The sequence below is a fragment of the Cynocephalus volans genome, chromosome 3 (assembly GCF_027409185.1).
Source record: "Cynocephalus volans isolate mCynVol1 chromosome 3, mCynVol1.pri, whole genome shotgun sequence".
Taxonomy (NCBI): Eukaryota; Metazoa; Chordata; class Mammalia; order Dermoptera; family Cynocephalidae; genus Cynocephalus; species Cynocephalus volans.
The window spans coordinates 129167954-129187382 of NC_084462.1; the positions used below are offsets into that span (position 1 = coordinate 129167954).

The window sequence follows — 19429 nt, forward strand, 5'->3', positions numbered from 1 at the left end:
TTAGGTTTCTGCGTCCTCTCAAGCTCTATGCTTTTGCCTTCTCACATACAGGAATATTTAGAGATTTTAAGATGAGTGTCACTGGCAAAGCTGTCCAAAAATTTTACTATGAGTTACTCTCTGGTTTGATGAGGTCCTTAGTCCTGATTACCTAATCTGAACATTAACACCAAACAAATGACAGTAAAATCAAGACAGTGGGTAAATTTTTATTGAGCCTTTTAGTTTACAATATGAGGTAAAAGGAAAAACAGTTCTTAACCAGTATTTTACACAGCTGTAGTAAAGTATTTTAGACTTCAAGGATTTATAAGGGATTACATTTCTCAGATGTTGGGATCAAGTAAACAAGTTTTAACTTAATTACTTGAAATTTCCAGTTGACTCTTCCCTTAGAATAGTTAACAAGCTCTAATTGGTTATATAAGTTTCTTCAAGGCCAAATTTTATCATTGTTGCTGATGTCTTTAGATCTGAAGCACTGCTATTTCAATCAATATCCACTAATTCCACTTCAAAAATGAGTTTTGCATTTGGTGGAATTCTGTTGAAAAAGTCAAGGTAAATTTGATTAAAAGTGTCCCTCCCCTACCTACAATAACCTTAGTCTAAAATTAGAATTATGTATACTGGATATTAGTTAGTAATTAACCCCAAAGGGAAGAGCTTCATAGTTGATTTAGAGGCTAATACATACTAGCCTAGAAATTCCTAAAGGTATCTTTAATGATATATGGATATCATATCCTATTAATATAAGCTGACAAGATGAGTTTGGATGAGGATCTTCCTTTTCCTAGATGCCTCACTGGTACTCTCAAATTAGCCACCACTTAATGAAGACTGCTACTCAGTGATTTCAGCCTAGCTGAGTATATAAGCTATAATTAAAGTTCATATAATGTAGTATATGATAATTACTGTGAATTTTAAGATGCTAAGTTCAGAGAAGGGTGTGATTTATGTGCATCAGACTGGTCTTGAGATGCTTTACATGGAGGAGAGGGAGCTGCAGCTGGCCATCTGATTTGGATAGGCTAAGAAAAGATCTATTATATTCCCAAATAAGTTGAACTGATAAGACCACAGAGAGGTCTTCCAAATTCTTTTCCTCAAACTTAATCTAATCGCTCCAACAGGAAAGGAACCAACAGCAGCTATAAACTACCTTACCACTAACCTATTGGATTGGTCTGGTCTGAATGGTCTGGAGTCAGTTTTTTTTTTTTTTAAATGTTCACTAATTGGGCCTATCAGAGAAGTATTGTCATTAATAGTAATAATAAATGCTTACTAACACTATGTTGGTCCTGTGGTCTCCTTCATTTTGTAACTAGTAATCTCCAAAATGTATTCCATATTTCTAAGTTTTAACTACCCATTTAATTGCCTGCTATACTGTAGCATAAAAGTACCATGAACCAAGCTGGCCAGTTCACTCAGTTAGTTAGAATACGGTGCTGATAACACCAAGGTCAAGGGTATGGAACCCTGTACTGGCCAGCCACCAAAAAAAAAAAAAAAGAAAATTACCATGAGCCCTATTTGCATATTAGTTTGCTACAGTTGTTTGTACTGGGCATTGTGATTGGTTAAAATAAACCCTTCCAACATTGAGAATTGCCTTTCACAGTTAGCTCAGTTGGTTGTAATACCAAGGTCAAGGGTTGAGATCCTCACACTAGCCAGCTGCCAAAAAAAGAAAAATTGCCTTTCAAAGATGAAAGCTTTTAAATTGCACCGTTAAAGTTTTGAAAATTAAGAACTTGAATAAGAGAAAAAAGGAAGATTACAGAGCAAGTTCAAATACTTTGTACCAAGAGAAAATATTAACTACTGTCTATATTGGAGGTGATGACACATAAGGACCTAAATATCAGGAAGACTAGTCTGGACAAGATTCCTGATCTGGAAGTTAGCCCGGACAGCATCTTTCATACCTTCGGATGATTTTTCTTAAGAGTTTTTTCATTAATTATGAAAGGAAAAAAGGATACTTGGCATCAGGTTGACCTTTCTTTCCATAAGCCCATTCTGGTTCAATCTCCAGTCGAGCCTTTTCTCCTTTACTCATAGTCAAGAGTGCTTCATCCCACTAAAGGCAAGAACAAAATAAAAAACTTAATGATATTTTGCAAAAAGTACATGCAATACCAGAACAGTCAATATTATATTAAAAATGCATTCTGTTACTGAATTTCACTATGTCCTAAGGTAATGTCTGGGTGATTCACTACATCTTTAATTTCCTCAATGGAAAAAAAAATAAGGATATATTAAATAATACTTTTTCAATGGGATACTCGAACTCAAATGAAATAATGTGAAAGCACTTTTGTAAACTGCAACATGCAATACATTATTATTATTAGCACCATCATAAAATGCTATACTTTTACATCATTGAACAAACGAGTTTATTTTTATAGGGATAAACTAGCAAGTTTATCAATCTAAAAGTATTTTAACGTCACCAAATTTTAATAGTGGAGTCATGATTGTACATAAAATAAACTATATGTAAGAGCACTAAAATCTTCTGCAGTAGGTAAAACTAACTTCAAAGAAATGAAAAAGGCTTCTGGGTTGCTTTCATTTTTACCAATTTGGTTCTTAAAGCCAATTGTCAAAAACAGTTAAATCAACATGATACAAGGATACAGAGTATATTCCTAAATATTACATACTCTGTTGTAATAATCACATAAAGCATAAGGAGTAAAGATAACTGTTACATTGGGAAATTATGAATATGACAGACTGGAAGAAATTTACCAGTGTGCATGTAAGTTACAGAAATAGAAAAATAGCCCAACTTGATATATATAGTTATTGACTTGGTATAAGCAGGTAAGGTTATGTTCAATTAAACCTTTAGTTTCAAGATGTTTTATATACTGTTTTGGGCTCTGGATATGACTGTTAGAACCACATCTTAGGACTTACAGTACAAAGAGTAATACATTAGGGTTCTTATAAGTGCATTTAAATAGGTGTTTCAGTTATCAATGTTTGATGTTTTAAGTAAGTACAATTTAAAATGAACAATGGGCAGGCCCTAGCTTGAAAACCTGATTCAGGAAAGCTGACAATCAGCCCTAAGTTTCCTTCTCTTTGCTCACAAGTAGGGGTGGGTAAAGCATGCTTATATTTGAAAGATTTTGTGTTTGAGCCTACACTGTGAGAGGTGAGAAAGCTACAGAAACTCTTGCTAATGATATTTTACCTTTCTTGATTAAAAGGTGTCAACATTCTTGACAAATTTACAGGGCCAGACATTCTGATAACTTATGAAGAAAAACAATAAAAAGGGTGGACATGGAAGAAAATGATATGAGTCCGTACTGTATTAGGTGCTTCAAGTTATGTTCATTTAATCCTGTAACAACTCTGAGGTAGGCAGTACTGTCCTAATTTTATAGATGGGGCAACTGAGACCCAGACAACTTAAATTGTGCCAGATCAGCTTGCACCCAATTTGTCAGACTCCAAAGACTGTTTTCTTTATATTCCCAAACTTTATTCTTCACAGCACCATACTATAAGGAGCATGTGCCAGGGTATCCACTGACTCAGGGCCATTCTTTACTTACTCCTCTGATAACTTTGCCCACTCCAACCTTAAAACTTAAAGGCTTGGCATTTTTCTTCTTCTTTGAACCTGTAAAACAGATTTTCCTTATAATTAATAATACACTCTTATTTTTATTACAAAATTAAGTTCCAATGGAAAAATACAGTGGTTTACTTGACTTCAGAATTACAATACTATGTATTTGAAAAGAAAAATTTAGAAGGGCTGGCCCGTGGCTCACTTTGGAGAGTGTGGTGCTGACAACACCAAGTCAAGGGTTAAGATCCCCTTACTGGTCATCTTTAAAAAAAAAAAAAAAATTAGAAAGCCAGGTAATTCATCAAGAAAACTCTGGATGTAAAAATAATTATGGTCTAAACAAAAGGTGGAGGCGTAGGACCTATACTTATACCACTAAAATAGCACATTATTCTGCCTTTTATATTAAAATACTAAAGCCTCACTTTGGGACATTAACCAAGTTTAGATTAAGCTTCCTTATATTTTAGCTTTCCAACAACTAAGAGGTCTTTAGCCAACCAATAGTCAGTGAGCTGAAGACTTCTTCCAAGTAAATCACTGCTACAAAAGACATCTGGAAAAAAGTAGGTAACAGCCAAGAAAAAGGTACTGCCAGCTGCTCACGTGTTTACCACAAAAATATTCTGCAATGTCTTTAAGAAAAAGATAAGATTACATTTAGACTTACTTGTTTGAACATTAGTATCAAACACAGTCCCATCCTGTAGTGTTCCTGTGTACCAGCAATGAACAACATCTCCCTTTTTGGGAAAGTTTGTTTTATCTCCCTTTTTTAGAACAGACTTTGTATATTTTGGTGGACCCTATAAAAAAAAACCCCAAAAACACGGAGAGTTATTAATTCATGTCCTTCTTTTACAAGGATGACAAAGAGGATACCCACATAGCCAACAGTAAGCAGTCAGGTCCTAGAGTTTGATAGATTTGATAACAAATTGTTTTGCCTCTAGTCCACCTCAATGAGTTTTTAAAAACCTCACTATCTCATTTAAAGACTGTGATGAGAATATCAGTAACTTGAACTTCCAGTTTATTTAGAAACCAAAATTCTTTTGATATTCTGTTAATTATGCAACAAACCATGACATAAATGAATTCAGTTATTTTCCAAGGTCAGAAAAATCATCACTATTCCTATAAAATCATAAGGTATTAAATAAAATATTGTGACCTTTCTTCAAAGATTTGTGTTATGTTAGCAGTAATAATTGATATTACTAGAGGTTTTTTTAAATATCCAATTAGAATGAATACAGTGATGTCTTTGTCCCTGAACTTGAAAGTATGTTCACACAATGAATGAAATTATTTACAGAAACTGCCATAAGAAGCATATCTCATAGAACAAAGAAAATCATCAAGGTCTTTTTAAAAATAAGGCTATAGGCTAATTAGAGAAAATCATCTGTCAAGAATCTTAAGGGGTTAGATCAAAAAACTACCTTTTCACATGTAATAGGACCAATAAATGTTGAATAACAACAACAAAAAAGTATCTTAGGGGGTTAAAAAAACTAGTTGAAGTAAATGTAAAAGTATCCCTACCTAAATCTATTTGGTTTCTGAGTTCAGACAGGGAGAGATCTGCATTATCCAAATCTATATTTGATTTATAAATTTCATAAAATAAGTAGTAAGGGTGTGGTTGGAAATCAAGTATTTCAAATCTATTTGGTTCCTGAGTTTGGAAAGCAAGAGAAAACAGTGTTTTCTTTACTCCTCCTTGTCTATTTTTTTTTTTTTTAATGTTCCATCTATTTATATTTTAATGTAAAAGTATATATTTATTTTTTATGTATGCACATTTATGCATATATTTGTATATGTACGTATGTGCAAATATGCATGTTAGTGGTGTATCTAATAAAAATGTATGCTTACATTTTACTATAAATATATTACACATTTTATACATGTATAAACATTACATGTATAAACATGTATATGTAATGTGTACATGTGCAAATACATAAATACTTGTATAAGTAATACTTCATCCCCAGAAATCTGAATTCTAAACCCTCTTCCCATGCCCAAGGTGATTTTTCTGCATGTTGTTCAGGGGTTGGGACTCAGAAGGTCTGAGTTTCAGAAACCATCACCCTCCAGGAGCCCACGGCTTCATGTCCTACGTACCCATTCCTGCATAGGAGGCCTTGATGTCCCCCGGGGCCACCAATGCAATGGGTGGGGGATGACAGCTGGACCTTGTCTCCCTGCAGTAGTTCAGCTTCCTGAAGCTGGTGCTCTGGGTCAGCAACCTGTGGTTCATGCTGAAGGAGACAGGCTGGACCACCCCTTTCCTGTGTGCATCTCCCGGCACCCCTGAGAAGCAGCCTGTACCCAGGGATGCCTACAGTGATGCAGGCAGGTATGGGTCCCAGGACTTTATGGGCCCCCAGACAGCTACCAACCAGACTACCAGCAACCCACAGTAGTGGTGGCTGTGGTGGTGGTGGTGGCCTCCCCTTCTTATCTATTTCTAATTGGCCAAGTGATGGAAGTTTTTATTCACTTTCATTTCCAAGTTCAGGATTTTATCTCTTTCCAAAACTTGTAAGTAAAAAAAGTCTGATCATCTTGCAAATAGTCTATGCTTCTGACAAAGATTCTCTTCTTGATCAAGCTCTAGCTGGGCTCCTCTGAGCCCTCTTCTTGACTTGGCCTCAACTTTGGCCTATAAAGACTTGAACAAACAGTTTCAAACAGCTCAAGGCCTTATCCCTAGGATGACCCTATCCTTCCTTAAAGTGCCTGCCTGAGAAAACTCACAGCTGCCAAGAGAATTTACTGTGTGTTCTAGCCAACACCTAAAGATAGGAACCTTCTCTCCCAGTCTCTGTGGGAGGTTAGGAAGGAGCCTAACTTTGATAAGTGCTAGTTAGCAAACACAGGTGGGTTTCATATCCCCCATACCCCGCTTTTTGTAATTTTTAACTTCTCTGACTGCTCAAGTCCTTGCCATTCCTCTTCTCCCATTCTCCCTTTAAAAGGCCCAATCACATCTTCAAAAATTGGAATGGAGCTCAGCTCTTTCTCCTACTGCCAGTGGACTGAATAAAATGTTTTCACTACTTTAATATCCAGCTGTACTTATTTCTGACACTTTCAGTCAGTCCTTTACTCAACTGCTAGAGTGATGTCAATAATTATTGCTTATAGTTTTATGCCCAAAGGCCTATGCCACACAGGATCCTATCCCCCCTCAAACTCCAGTTTCTTCCATGAACTTCCCACTAGAGCTGACATGTATTTTTTGCGTCTGTGTGGTAAATCCTACAAATCTCTAGTACGACAACTTTCAACTTAATGTTGTAATTTCTTAACTCCAAGGTCTCTAATAGTGGATCTCAACCAGGGGCAATTTTGCTTCCCCAGGGACATTTTAGTACTGTCTGAAGACATTTTTTATTTTCTCAACTGGGAAGGGCTGAGGACAGAGGTGCTCCTGGCACATGGTGGGTAAGGGCTAGGGATGCTGTTAAATACTATACAACGCACAGGACAGCCACCAACAACAGAGATAATTCTCCAGCCAAAATGTTGTTATTGCAAAGATTTAGAAACTGTGACCTAGAATACACTTGGTTTTTAAGAAATATTGAATGATTAACTGAATGAACTAGTTGACCTCTTACATAATGTTTTTTTTGGGGGGGGGGGGGGTGGCTGGCCGATACAGGGAATCCAAACCCTTGACTTTGGGGTTATCAGCACCACATTCTTCCCAGTGAGCTAACCAGCCAACCCCTTACATAAATTTTATATGGGAGAAAATGTACTCTTTAGTCCACATGAGTACTCACTGAAAGCAATAAACTGGTATTCTGATTTCTACATTAAACTTTTGTGGTTTTGGCTGGAAATTAATATGTGATATATAAATAAAATAAGCACTGTGATGATCTCAACAAGCTCATTATGTCCTGTGTGATCTTGTCAGAAAGCCAGTTTCCTTTAGGACAAACTGTAAATTGTACCAGATTATTTCACTTTCTAAAGTATTCTTTCAAAGGATTACATGATTTATACTTTGATAAGAACAATCTTCTTAATAAACATAACAATTTTCATGAAAGCAAAGATTAAAGAAATATATGACTATACTAAGAAAATTTAAAACTTTTCCTATTAATGATCTCTGGATTAAGTAAAGTACATTCAAAAATCAATTTGACACAGTTATATATTTTTTAAGTCACTTATTAAGTATCTTTGGTTTTAAAAGGGGTGAATGCCAAATAACTAATTCTCAGTATTCAACTTTTTGATATGGAATATCTGTTTCCTTTATGGAAAAATTTTTTTTCTGGGGCTATAGTCCTAAAATTATCCTACAGTTAATTCTATTTTTTTTTTTTTTTTAGCTTTATTGAGGTATAATTAACAAATACCTCCAGTATATTTTTGTTTGCAGTCCTAGAAAAAAGTAATTCTACAGCATATTCCTTAATCTGAGAATGCCCCAAAATGAGGAGTGCCTCACTCAATACTATTAATAGACTAAGAAATTTTATTAATGAGTTAATGTCTGCTTGAGATGTTTTGCCCAATATGTGACCAAATTTAAAAATATATTGAATTTTACACTAAAGAACTTTTAATAAGTGGTGGGAAAGGAAATGAGATATTAAATACCTTTTATTGACTGGTCACTTAACACATATCATCCCACTTAATCCTAACAAAAATCCTCTGAAGAAGGTATCACCTACTTACATTTTGCAAATGTTCAGTGAATTTATACACATAGCTAGTGAACAGTAGAGAATGAAGTTGTACTTGGGTCTATCTGAATCTAAAGCACTCATTCTTACCACTATACCACAACATTTCAGATAATGATAGTCAACATCTACTGAGGCTAATAGCTAAAATAATTAACATCTCTTTGAGTATCCTTTAGGTGCCAGGTGCTATTCCAAATGCTTTACATGAATGAACTTTTTTAATAGTCACTACAGGGCTGGCCGGTTAGCTTAGATGGTTAGAGCACAGTGCTGATAACACCAAGGTCCAGGGTTCAATCGCTATACCAGCCAACTGCCAAACAAAGAAAAATAGTCACTACCTACCCTTATGAGGTAGGTAATATTACCCTACAGATAAGGAAACATAAAGACAGAGTGGTTAATTAACCTGTTTCAGGTCCAACAGCTGCTAAATGGCTGAGCAGGATTGGAACCAGGCAGCCTGGCTATACAGCACATGCTCTTACCACTTTACTACTTCTTAAGCACATATGTCAGGTCAGGTACTATGCAAGTCATTTTCCTATGTCAATTCATCTAATCTCACAGCAACCTGGCAGTCTATTCTCCATCTTTTACAGAGAAAGTAAGGCAGGCTTGGATAGTGCATATAGCCCTATTCAAAGCTAGGCTGCCTCCCTAAATCACAAGAAAGTCACATCTATAGCTTGAGAATAATGTGTATTACAACAGTAACTAAGCATTAACTTCCCCCTTGACACTTCCATTCTAAGCTTGTTTTAGCTATCAGAACTACTATAAATGGTCATGTGTCTACTGGTAGCAGTGTAAACTGGTGCCATCCCTTTGAAATGCAATTTAATGATATTAAAAGTGTGAAAAATAATCAATTTACTTATAAAAATATATGCTTGAGAAATAATTTGAAATTTAGGCAAAAATCTTTACTCAGTTATTCAATACACTATTATTCAGAACAGCAAAATAATGATACATTTCTGGTGAAGGAATACTTAGTTTTTAATGGTGTGGAGAAATTCTTAGAACATTAAGTGAAAAATCAATACAAAGTTCTAACTACAGTAAAATCTCAACCATTTAAATAAATATATGCATAGAAAACACTCAAGGAAAACATTCTGAAATGTTAAACGTGTTCATTTCTAGGTATTGAGATTATAATTGCATATCACTAGTTTTAATGGATGTGACTAGTAAACAATAACCACATTTTAAATCTTAATGTCATTCCATTGTTTTCCTATTTATTGTCCCAAGTTGCTTAGGCATGTTGTGCTACCAACATTAGAGATCTCAGAATAATACAAAAACACATTAAATTGAGGGTTATGGCTCAGTCTTAATGGTAAAGGTCCCAATATGCCCACAGATGGCTTTCATTCCAGTATTTCATAAAACGTCTTACAGATCACTCATTCCTTAGCAACAGGTCTAACATTACTAAGTTTGGGAAACACTAGGTTAAACAAAGGTAAATAGTACTCTCTTCTGCGTGACTTCTCAGAGCTGTCATTAGCTACTATGCACTGTGAATCTTCAAGTAGGAGATGCAAAGGGGTCTTCAAAAAGTTCATGGGAAGATTCATATTATCGTTTAATTCTATTCTTCCCTAAATTTTTTGAAGTATCCTTGTGCAAGATTTAGGTTCCAATGACCTCAGAAAGCAACCTGGAGCTTCTGGGCCCTATCTGCTTTGAGAAATGCTGCTCTAGTTATTTGATCTGATTTGGGGTTTCATTGCAAGAACCTGGTTGGTTTATGGTAAGATATCATGGTAAGATCAGTCCTAAGGCCAACCTGCAATTATATGATTTAATAGACCTTACTTTTAGGTATAGTTGTCCCTCAGTATCTGCAGGGGATTGGTTCCTGGACACCCCCCTACCCCCACCCATGTGATATCAAAATACTTGGATGCTCAAGTCCCTTATATAAAATGTATAGTATTTGCTTGTAACCTACACACATCCTCCCATTTACCTTAAATCATCTCTAGATTACTTATAATACCTAATACAATATAAATGCTATATAAGTAGTTGTTATACTGTATTGTTTTTTGTGTTATTTTTTGTCCTTTTTAAAAAAATATTTTCATTGTAGAGCCAACTGTACTTTCCTGGCTTTCCAACAATTTCTTTTTTTGTATTTTAGTGGCTGGACAGTACAGGGATCCAAACCTGTGACCTTGGTGTTATAAAACTATGTTCTAACCAAGCTAACTGGCCAGCCAGCTTACCAGCAATTTTTTTTTTTTTTTTTTTGTGACAGGTAAGGGGATCGCAACCCTCGGCTCGGCGTCGTCTGCACCGCGCTCAGCCAGTGAGCGCACTGGCCATCCTTATATAGGATCCGAACCTGTGGCCAGAGCACTGCTGCACTCCCAGCGCAGCACTCTCCCGAGTGAGCCACCGGGTCGGCCCTTACCAGCAATTTCTTAATCCGGAATGATAAAAAGAACTACATTCCCGAGATTGGGTCTGAACTACATACTTCTAGAATCAGAGATAAAGGAACTTTGCATGAGAGTAATCATGAAAATTGCAATTAACTGGATCTACAAAGTATATATTACACAATTATCCCTATTATTAATTCAAGAAATACTGGAGCATGTTCTACATTAGAAACTGGACAGGGCCAAACCCGTGGTTTACTCGGGAGAGTGCAACGCCGGGAGCCCTGAGGCCGCGGGTTTGAATCCTATATAGGGGTGGCTGGTGCGCTCACTGGCTGAGCGCGGTGCGGGCGACGCCAAGCCGAGGGTTGCGATCCCCTTATCAGTCACAGAATAAAAAAAAAAAAAAAAAAAGAAAAAAGAAACTGGATACACATAGGTGAGCCAGCAGACATGGTCCCTGTTCTCCCTCTAGCAGGGAATATAGACATGTGTATAATTACATATGTTATGAGAACTACAGAGGAAGTTCAGGGTGCTAAGATGAGAATGACACAGTGACCTAACCCACTATAGGACGTAGGATGGGAAAGGTTTCTTTGAAGAAGTGGTATTTAAATTGTATGCTGAAGGACAAGAAGACATCAGCCAGGTGATGAGGGGAAGGTTTACAACAGCAAAACAGCACTTTCATCGCAGGGAAGAGCATGAAAGTACTAATGTCTGCAATGGAGGAATGAAAGAGAGAATAGCATGAAATGAGGCTACAAAGACACGTAGGACATGTTAGTAAGAATCTGGGTTTAATCTTTTGGTCACTAAGCAGCCAATTAAAGAGTTTTAAACAGAAAAGTTTTAGAATCCGATTTGCATTTTAAATAGATCACTGTGACCGGACTGTGAAAAACAGGCCGGGAAGCAAAAGTGGAAATGGGGAGAATTGCTTGGAAGAAAATTATAGTAGTCTAGGTCTAGACCAGGGTGCTAACAATGAGGATGGCAAAAAATGAATGGCTTTGAGATATATTTTGGAGGCAGAATCAATAGAATTTGGTGATGATTACGTAAGAAGTTATCAAGGATGGGTACTTTTATACTCATTTATGACTGTTGAAGTGAGTTCCTGCCCCAACTTATACTTTCTCCCCTGTACAATATTTATTCCCACTTGAAAACTTTACTCAACACTATTTATAAATATATTGACTACAGCTGATTTAAATACACTGACTACAATACATTTAAATATATTGACTACAACTGATTTAAAGTCTAATAAGAGTTGTGGGTTGACCAGTTAGCTCAGCTGGTTGGAGTACAGCATTATCACAGGTTCAGATCTCCATAACATCCAGTTACCAGAAGACAAAACAAAAAATACGTTATGTTAAAGTCTAGTATGAGCTATTAGACATAGTTATTTATATTAAAATATACAAGATAGAAATAAATAATATAGACACAGGCTGCCCAGATAGTTCAGTTAGTTATAGCATGGTGTTATAACACCAAGATCAAGGGTTCTGATCCCTGCACCAACCAGCTGCCAAAAAAATAAGTAAATAAATGAGCTGGGTCTTAAAGCACAGAACTAACAAATAGGGAAGTTAAGAGGATAGACACTCTAAGGAAGAAATAAAATATGAAGGTGGGAAAGGGCATGGCTTAGTAGACAATGAACAGAAATTTGTGGTTGAAGAATATTTCTATACAGAAATATGGAGCTTGGCAAGGGCCAGATTTGGGGAGGCACTGAATGCAAAGAATAAGAAATTTGGATTTATATTGTAGACCAGTGCTGTCCAGTAGAAATATAATGAGAATCACAGATGTAATTTTAAGTTGTCTAGTAGCCACATTAAACTACGTAAAAAGGACAGGTGAAGTTAATTTGAATAAAGTATTATTTAAACCAATACATCCAAAGTATAATTTCAACATGTAATCAAGATAAAAACATTAAGATATTTTACATTCTTTTTTAAAAAACCATACTAAGCCTTTGAAATTGAGTGTGTATCTCAATTTGAACTAGCCAAAATGCTCAGTAGCTACATATGGCTAGTAACTACTGTCCTGAACAGTGTGCAGTTTTAGACAGCACAGAATTACTGAAGATTTTTGAGCAGGGCGTGGTTTACAAAGTATTGTTTTAGAAACCTTACTAGAGTAGTCATTTTGGGGCTGAATGGACCAAAAAAGAAAATGGAGGCAGGAGATGAATCATGTTTCCAACACTCCAGATCTGAGGACTTGCTTGCAACACTTGAAAATGGAAAAGGAATGAAGCTTTGAAAAAGAAGGGAGATATTTGAGAGCATTAGTCCTTGAAGGAGACATGAGAAGAAAAAAGAGAGTCAAAGATTCAGAAAACTTTTAAGCTGGGAAGAAGAGAATGGCTATAGCTATAGACATTCACATTTTGGTAAAACAGGACAGAGGAGCATATAATGAGAAGGGACTAAGAAGGGACTGAGAATTTGTGAGAAAATGGCAAGTAGTTTATGTGGGCAATGTGATGGAATGAGGGATAGTATAAATGTTGCTGAGTAGCAGTGAAACCAGAAAACATGCTTGGCTAATATTAAGCATAAATTTATACGAGGCCCAATAAACAGTTTTACAATTAAGTATTTCTTCACAGTGCTTGCTCTGCAGTCCTAAAGCACAAACAAAGAAAGTAGACAGTAGGTATCAGCATGGGACTGGACAAGAGGCTATGGAATCTAGGTTATAAGAAGACAGTGACAGCACATAATTGGGCTCAAGCTGCCCATGTAAATGAAATGAAATTAAATGAAATAAAAAGAGGGTCTGAAAGAAAATGATATAGTTTAGGACCTTCACAAGATCTCTCTAGATTATCTCTAGCTCTTACAAAGTTTCCTTTTAATTTGTTTAAACTACTTTTCTTATCCCCTTAATGATATACTCATTCTAATTTTCTGGAAGGTAAACTATGTTGCCAATTACTTTTTTGGCAACTAGCCAGCAGAGGGACACAAACCCTTGACCTTGGTGGCCAATTGCTTTTGAAACCCTTTAGTAATTATCATTTTGTTTACCTTAATAACTGCTCAATATTTGTTCAGTAAATACAACATTTATCAAATATTAGTTGTGATAAACCTCAAAATTTTCAGATCCCTGTACCAGCCAGCTGCCAAAAACAACAGCAGCCACAAATATCCTCAAAACTGCTTTGTGTGTACATGCTCACAAACAATAATTTGCTCTTTTCAACCAATAGGAAAAGATCATGCAAAATTAACTAGACTTAATCATATAAACATCTATAACTCTATACCTGAAGTTACATTATGTCCACAATACCCAAATACTACACCTTCATCAATAGGCTTCATCTCTTTACAGGAACTAAAGATAGACTATTATCATTGTAACAAGACTGCTAACAATGAGTAAGCTTAGCTGGCAAGGTAGAATCAGAAATGGCAAGATTATTGTCAATTCAACTCTGGTAAGGCTATCTATAGTAGCTGTCCTTAGCTCTATTAAGGCTGTCCATTTGCAGAAATGATTTTACTTGGTTCCTCAAACCTTTGTACAAAATACAAAACTTGGGCTGGGAAAAATCAGACAGATGAACCCATACCCTGCAGCCAGGTCTGGAGTGTTTCTGTTGCCAGGGACACCATGTACATTAGAGAAAGCTAAAAATAATCAAAAAAGAAGTTTCTTTCACTCGGTCCAACTTGGCTATAAAATCAGAACCTTAAAATAGCTTTGAAAGCTCAGAAGGTCTGGCCAGACGTGAAGGCATTATTGAATACAAAGTCAGAAATATCTCACAAGATAAGCTAGTAACTGTAAAGCACTAGGCTTATGTCTGTCCCAGTACACATAAGGGAGAAGGCACACTCCAAACCAGTGTTTGGCTCACTGAAAGTGGCATACTCAACTGTCCCTCACTATGAGAAATCAGTGATACAAAGCAAGTACTATTTCTAAAATTCACACGAGCAATAAAATTAAAATAATATGTACAAACCTCATCCACAGTTTCTTCAGACTTCGTTTCTTTGGGTTTTTCTTCATTAAGTTTCACATTTTTCACTTGCTCGGACACTTTACTTATACTTTCGGTACCCTTGAAACGCTGTGAAGAAAATGTTCTAACATATTCAGGACTAGCTAAAAATTAGGATGAGACATCTAGATCTCACCCTGTCAATTAAATGAACATCTGCATGATGAATATAGGTTATACAACTCAAACATAAATAGATGGTCTAAGGAGACTGCCTAAGAAAAAAGGAAGACTATTGTTAAGCATTTAAATCAATAAATTATGACCATCAAACCAGGTCACATAAACTCTGAAATGAGAACCATGACCTTTAGAAGGACAATTCAGACTTGGAGATATAAATATTACTCAAACAACTCCTTAATAAAGATTCTTTTCTGTGGAAGATGGTCATTTCACAGTGAACAAATTTTGGAGAATTTCGGAAAACTCACTTTTCTAAAGAGTCAGCCTAAATCTAAATCAGACTTTAAATTCATTAATGAAATGAAACTTACTTTTTCTGTATAACATTTAATATGCAGTGTAAATGCTTAAGTAATATGGTAATACCAATTAACCTAATGGATTTATAACTTTTCAGTGACCTTAAGAATTTGTTGTTTCAGTTTATAAGCTAAGAGGATATTATTTTAAAAAATTTGGTCCCTTTCAAAATACCAAAACATCCCACCATACTGTTGATTAGCCTTGCTAAACTGATATCTAGTCCACTTCTGATTACAGTGAAGAAAAACTGCAGGTGGAAAAATTCCAACATATTCTTCAAATAAACGAATTTAAATCTTTTTTGGATAAAATTTCTAAAATGATATTCTTCTAATACAATGTAACAGTACTCACCTTACTTTCAAAAAGATGGTTGTAGGCTGTAACCAAGTGGTCCTTGTTCGCTGTCTTGGCTACATTTTTAATGTTTCCTAATAATTTATGTTCTGCAAGAAACTATAAAGAAAAAAGCTGGGTAGTAAAAATAATTCTTCTCAAGTAAAAAGGTCCTAAACATAGAAAATCACCTTTTTTATGTCAGCAGCTATGTTTTCAATAGTACTAATGAAGAAGAAATAAACACTGTATTTTTATGTCCTTTATACCTTACTTCATTACAAAAAAAATTAAGATGAAAAAATACTGGGTTTTTATAAGAATTATTCACAAGACTGGAACTGTAGCATTATATATGGACACAGTGGTTTGTTCTAACCATTTTCCCATCACAGAACTCACTGAAAAGAACATTTATACAGCAAGCATATTGCAGTGACCGTATAGCAGAAAGCTACTTGGCCCTGGCATGGGAGCCTCCAGCCATGTTGGGCACAGATACCTTGACAAATCTATAGCAATGTGCTTCCCAGTCTTCCAAGGGTGGGTTACAGATATGTCAAGATAGCTTTGCCCAACATGACACATACAAGATTACTTCAAAAAGTTCATGGAAAGATTAGTACAATCTTTCAATTCCACTCTTCCATGAATTTGTTGAAGTACACTCATATTATGAGTCTATGGGCTGTAGAGTCATATGATCTGGGTTAAAATTCTAGCTGTCTGGCCATGGACAAGGGACTAAGGTTTTCTAAAGTCTGTTTCCATATCTGTAGCGAATGATTAATAACAGCGTCTATGTTAAAGGGTTGCTCTAAGTATAAAATGCAAAAACACATTTAATGCATTTATTTTATTTATTTATTATTTTTTTAAAAAAGATGACTGGTAAGGGGATCTTAACCCTTGGCTTGGTGTTGTCAGCACCACGCTCAGCCAGTGAGCGAACCGGCCATCCCTATACAGGATCCGAACTCGCGGCCTTGGTGTTATCAGCACCACACTCTCCCGAGTGAGCCACAGGCCGGCCCTTCATTTAATGCATTTAGCATAGAGCCTGTCACATTGTAAGAACTTAATATTAGCTATTACGATTATAAAATAATGTATTAAATAACTCAAGGTAACAGCAGAATTCCTTTTCTCTCAAATATAAGACTGCTAAGTTGGCAGATGAAAAACAGTACTACTACTGAAATATCAAGTCATAATATCTTCATCTCAAAATCATGTAATGTGAGAATTTTAAAAACTTTTTTCCCTCTTATTTTATTCTGCTTCCTTTTCTACCTTGGGTCCTTGATTCCTCATTTTGTGACTATTTCAAAGTTGTCTTTCAGCACCTTCTAAGCTTTTGATAAAGCAGTTTTTCTAATACTATCACTAATGTATTTCTTTTCTTTGTTTTTTCTCTCTCCTAAGAGAAAAGTTCAAAATGATAAAGGCTGATGGGGAAAGGAGATAGAGTTGTTAGAACTTTAGCACTCTGTGATTTCTTTAGCAAGATTCCAGGAAAATATCCAAAATATAAACATCTTTGATCTCTTTCATATCTTATGACCATTAAAATAATGTTTAAGTATGTGAATGATCACTGGAGAATATGCATTTAAGATTAATGTGTTATAAAAATATTTTGATAATCCAAGTCTCTTCAAAGTGTCCTGTGTGCACCAGTTTTATATTAGAGTCCCCAGTGGACTTTGAATTTGATGATGATGATGATCATTAAATGCCTCAGTACACTCTTCCACCGTTTCAGATGAAGTACTAATTGGCTTAAGAGAAAATAATTCCATTAAAATGGTATAAAATCCCTGGTGCACGGTCGTTCTTTCTCACCCTTGAATCCCCAAACTCTGAGAATAGTTCTGCTATACGTGCTGTATAAATATTTGCTGAGTTGATCTAAGATGCTAATGGCAGGATAATTATTCACAAACAATGAACTGGAAGTTGGAGAGTTCTGCTATCTCCCCTTCCAGATTCCTCAAAAGGAAAATAAAATACTATCCTCTCAATAGAACCCAGAAACAATTTTTCTAAATGCAAGATTAGAATTTAAAAGATTGTAGAGAAAACACATGTGGGCTGCTGCTGCTACTTCTGATTAAGTGGAGGATGCTGCATGCACAACAACGTGTACAGTAGCTCAGTAATTTGAAAGGTATGAATGATCTTATTTTCCGAAGGACAAAAAAGTCAGGTCTGACAAAAACAACCTGTGACTACACACGGTTGGTTAAGATGGAGACTATACTGAAAAACGAAAGGCGTACGGTATGAAGTATGCCAAATAAATTTCTTAGTCTGATTGTTTATTACAATGGGAATAGACTATACAAGAAAAAATGGGCAAGTTAACCCCCCTAAGTATAGAGGTGAAAAGATCATTTAGAGAAAGGTCGCTATTTTGACAAAAAAGTTAAACCGCTATCTACGGGTTTTTAAAAAACCACATGCATTCACGTTCCATGTTTTGAAAACTGCTGAAAAAAAGCAAGGTGTACACACCATTCCCACAGAAATCTTCATATCCCCTCCCATGTCCTTAGTAGCCTGCACTGGGCTCCCGGAATCTCATCCAAGCCCTGTTCCTCGGCCCCCCCACTTCGGCCCCCAATATCTCCGGGTTCCTCTTCTCACGGCCTCTACCCCCACTCAAGGATTTCAACTAGGTTCTAATCGCGCGATCGCGGTCCGCACTCCCCAGGAGATAAGGTTTGCTCCCCACCCCCGCGAGAGTAGGGCCGGCCCGAGGGGCGGGTGCGTGGTTGCACAGCACACGCGGGGCCGCTCCGGCCTTCCCCGCCACGGGCCGCGAGAGGACGAGGGCGGGGGCACAGAGGGATATGGGATGTATGGGCATCTCCGGGGGGGGGGGTGAGGCGTCCCTCAGCCGCACCAGCCCGGCCGCCCCGCCACCTCTGGTACCGAATCTGAACCGTGGTCCTGCAGAAACTTGATAATGTCTTTCTTGGGCAGCTGCTCGCTGCGCAGCTGCTCCACGGTCCACGCCCGCTGTGGAACGGCCGCCGCCATCTTCCCCCGCTGCCTCTGCTTTACTGAGCCAGCCCGCCTCAGTTCGGCGTCGCCCCGCCCCTGGGGCGTGGCGTGGATTCCGCGAGTCGCTCGAGGGGCGGGGTCACGGAGCTACCAGGCGGGATTGGGGCCTGCCCTTGAGTGACGTCAAGGCCGTGCTATGAGGGCTTCTTTGTTGAGTCTGGGTGAAAAACTGCGGAGGTGGCCGCGGCGAAGACTGCATAATGGAGTTCTAGCGGCGGTTTACTCTTAGCTGGACCCCTTGTGAGGCGACCTGATGGTAGTGGTATTTGCCAGCCATCACCCACACTTATCACTTACGGGCTGCTATGCTTTAAAAGTCCGTTCTATAACCTGTTCAAAGAAAACAACAGCATTCAGACTCCTAATCTCATTTTATCTAGTTCTAGCCTAAAAATTCACACCTGAACTGGCTCAGTCCTTTCTCATCAGAACAACCGATATCCCACCATCTCCCTCTTAAAGCTCACACTTAGGAAACTTGAATACGAACTGCTCTCCCACCCCACCTCCCTACAAACACGAGAAACAATTCGTCTAAATCAAGTTCAGAAACTTAAACAAATGAAACAGTGTAAAGAAGTTGGACTCAGAATACCACTTACTGATGGTGATGAGGATGGCATTATTAATGCTCATAACAATTCCATGATGTGTGTGTAACTGTACAGAGATTACTCAAAGTCGTCAGGTTTAGAGTGGAGAAGCTGGGAATTGTATCCAACTCTGTGGTAGAAAG

The 19429-nt window shown here is 37.1% G+C and overlaps 1 protein-coding gene across 5 annotated transcripts; it reads right to left on the reverse strand.

Annotated features, from left to right (window-relative positions):
• Positions 1-198: 198 nt before the first annotated feature.
• FKBP3 (FKBP prolyl isomerase 3) lies at positions 199-18734 on the reverse strand. 5 transcript variants are annotated; one of them, XM_063090737.1, is made up of 7 exons: positions 18562-18734; positions 15643-15744; positions 14761-14868; positions 4284-4419; positions 3594-3661; positions 1998-2095; positions 199-544 (listed from the first exon to the last, which is right to left on the reverse strand). In XM_063090737.1, the coding sequence occupies exons 1-7, from the start codon at positions 18667-18669 to the stop codon at positions 490-492; spliced, it is 675 nt and encodes a 224-aa protein (XP_062946807.1). In that variant the 5' UTR covers positions 18670-18734; the 3' UTR covers positions 199-489. The 5 variants fall into 5 exon arrangements, with proteins under 5 accessions (XP_062946807.1, XP_062946808.1, XP_062946806.1 ...); XM_063090738.1 differs by having other exon boundaries at positions 2014-2095; positions 18553-18734; XM_063090736.1 differs by having other exon boundaries at positions 18553-18734.
• Between the last annotated feature and the right edge of the window lie 695 nt (positions 18735-19429).

What these genes read in the sequence shown, in the direction of transcription:
- FKBP3 (XM_063090735.1), bottom strand. Translation starts at nt 18,669, where the DNA reads ATGGCGGCGGCCGTTCCACAGCGGGCGTGGACCGTGGAGCAGCTGCGC. An exon ending in GTTCAGATTCGGTACCAGAG is followed by an intron (nt 15,745 to 18,552) that starts GTGGCGGGGCGG and finishes TTTTCTTTATAG; the next exon opens with TTTCTTGCAGAACATAAATT. An exon ending in TGGGCAAAGTTATCAGAGGA is followed by an intron (nt 2,096 to 3,593) that starts GTAAGTAAAGAA and finishes TCTTGCCTTTAG; the next exon opens with TGGGATGAAGCACTCTTGAC.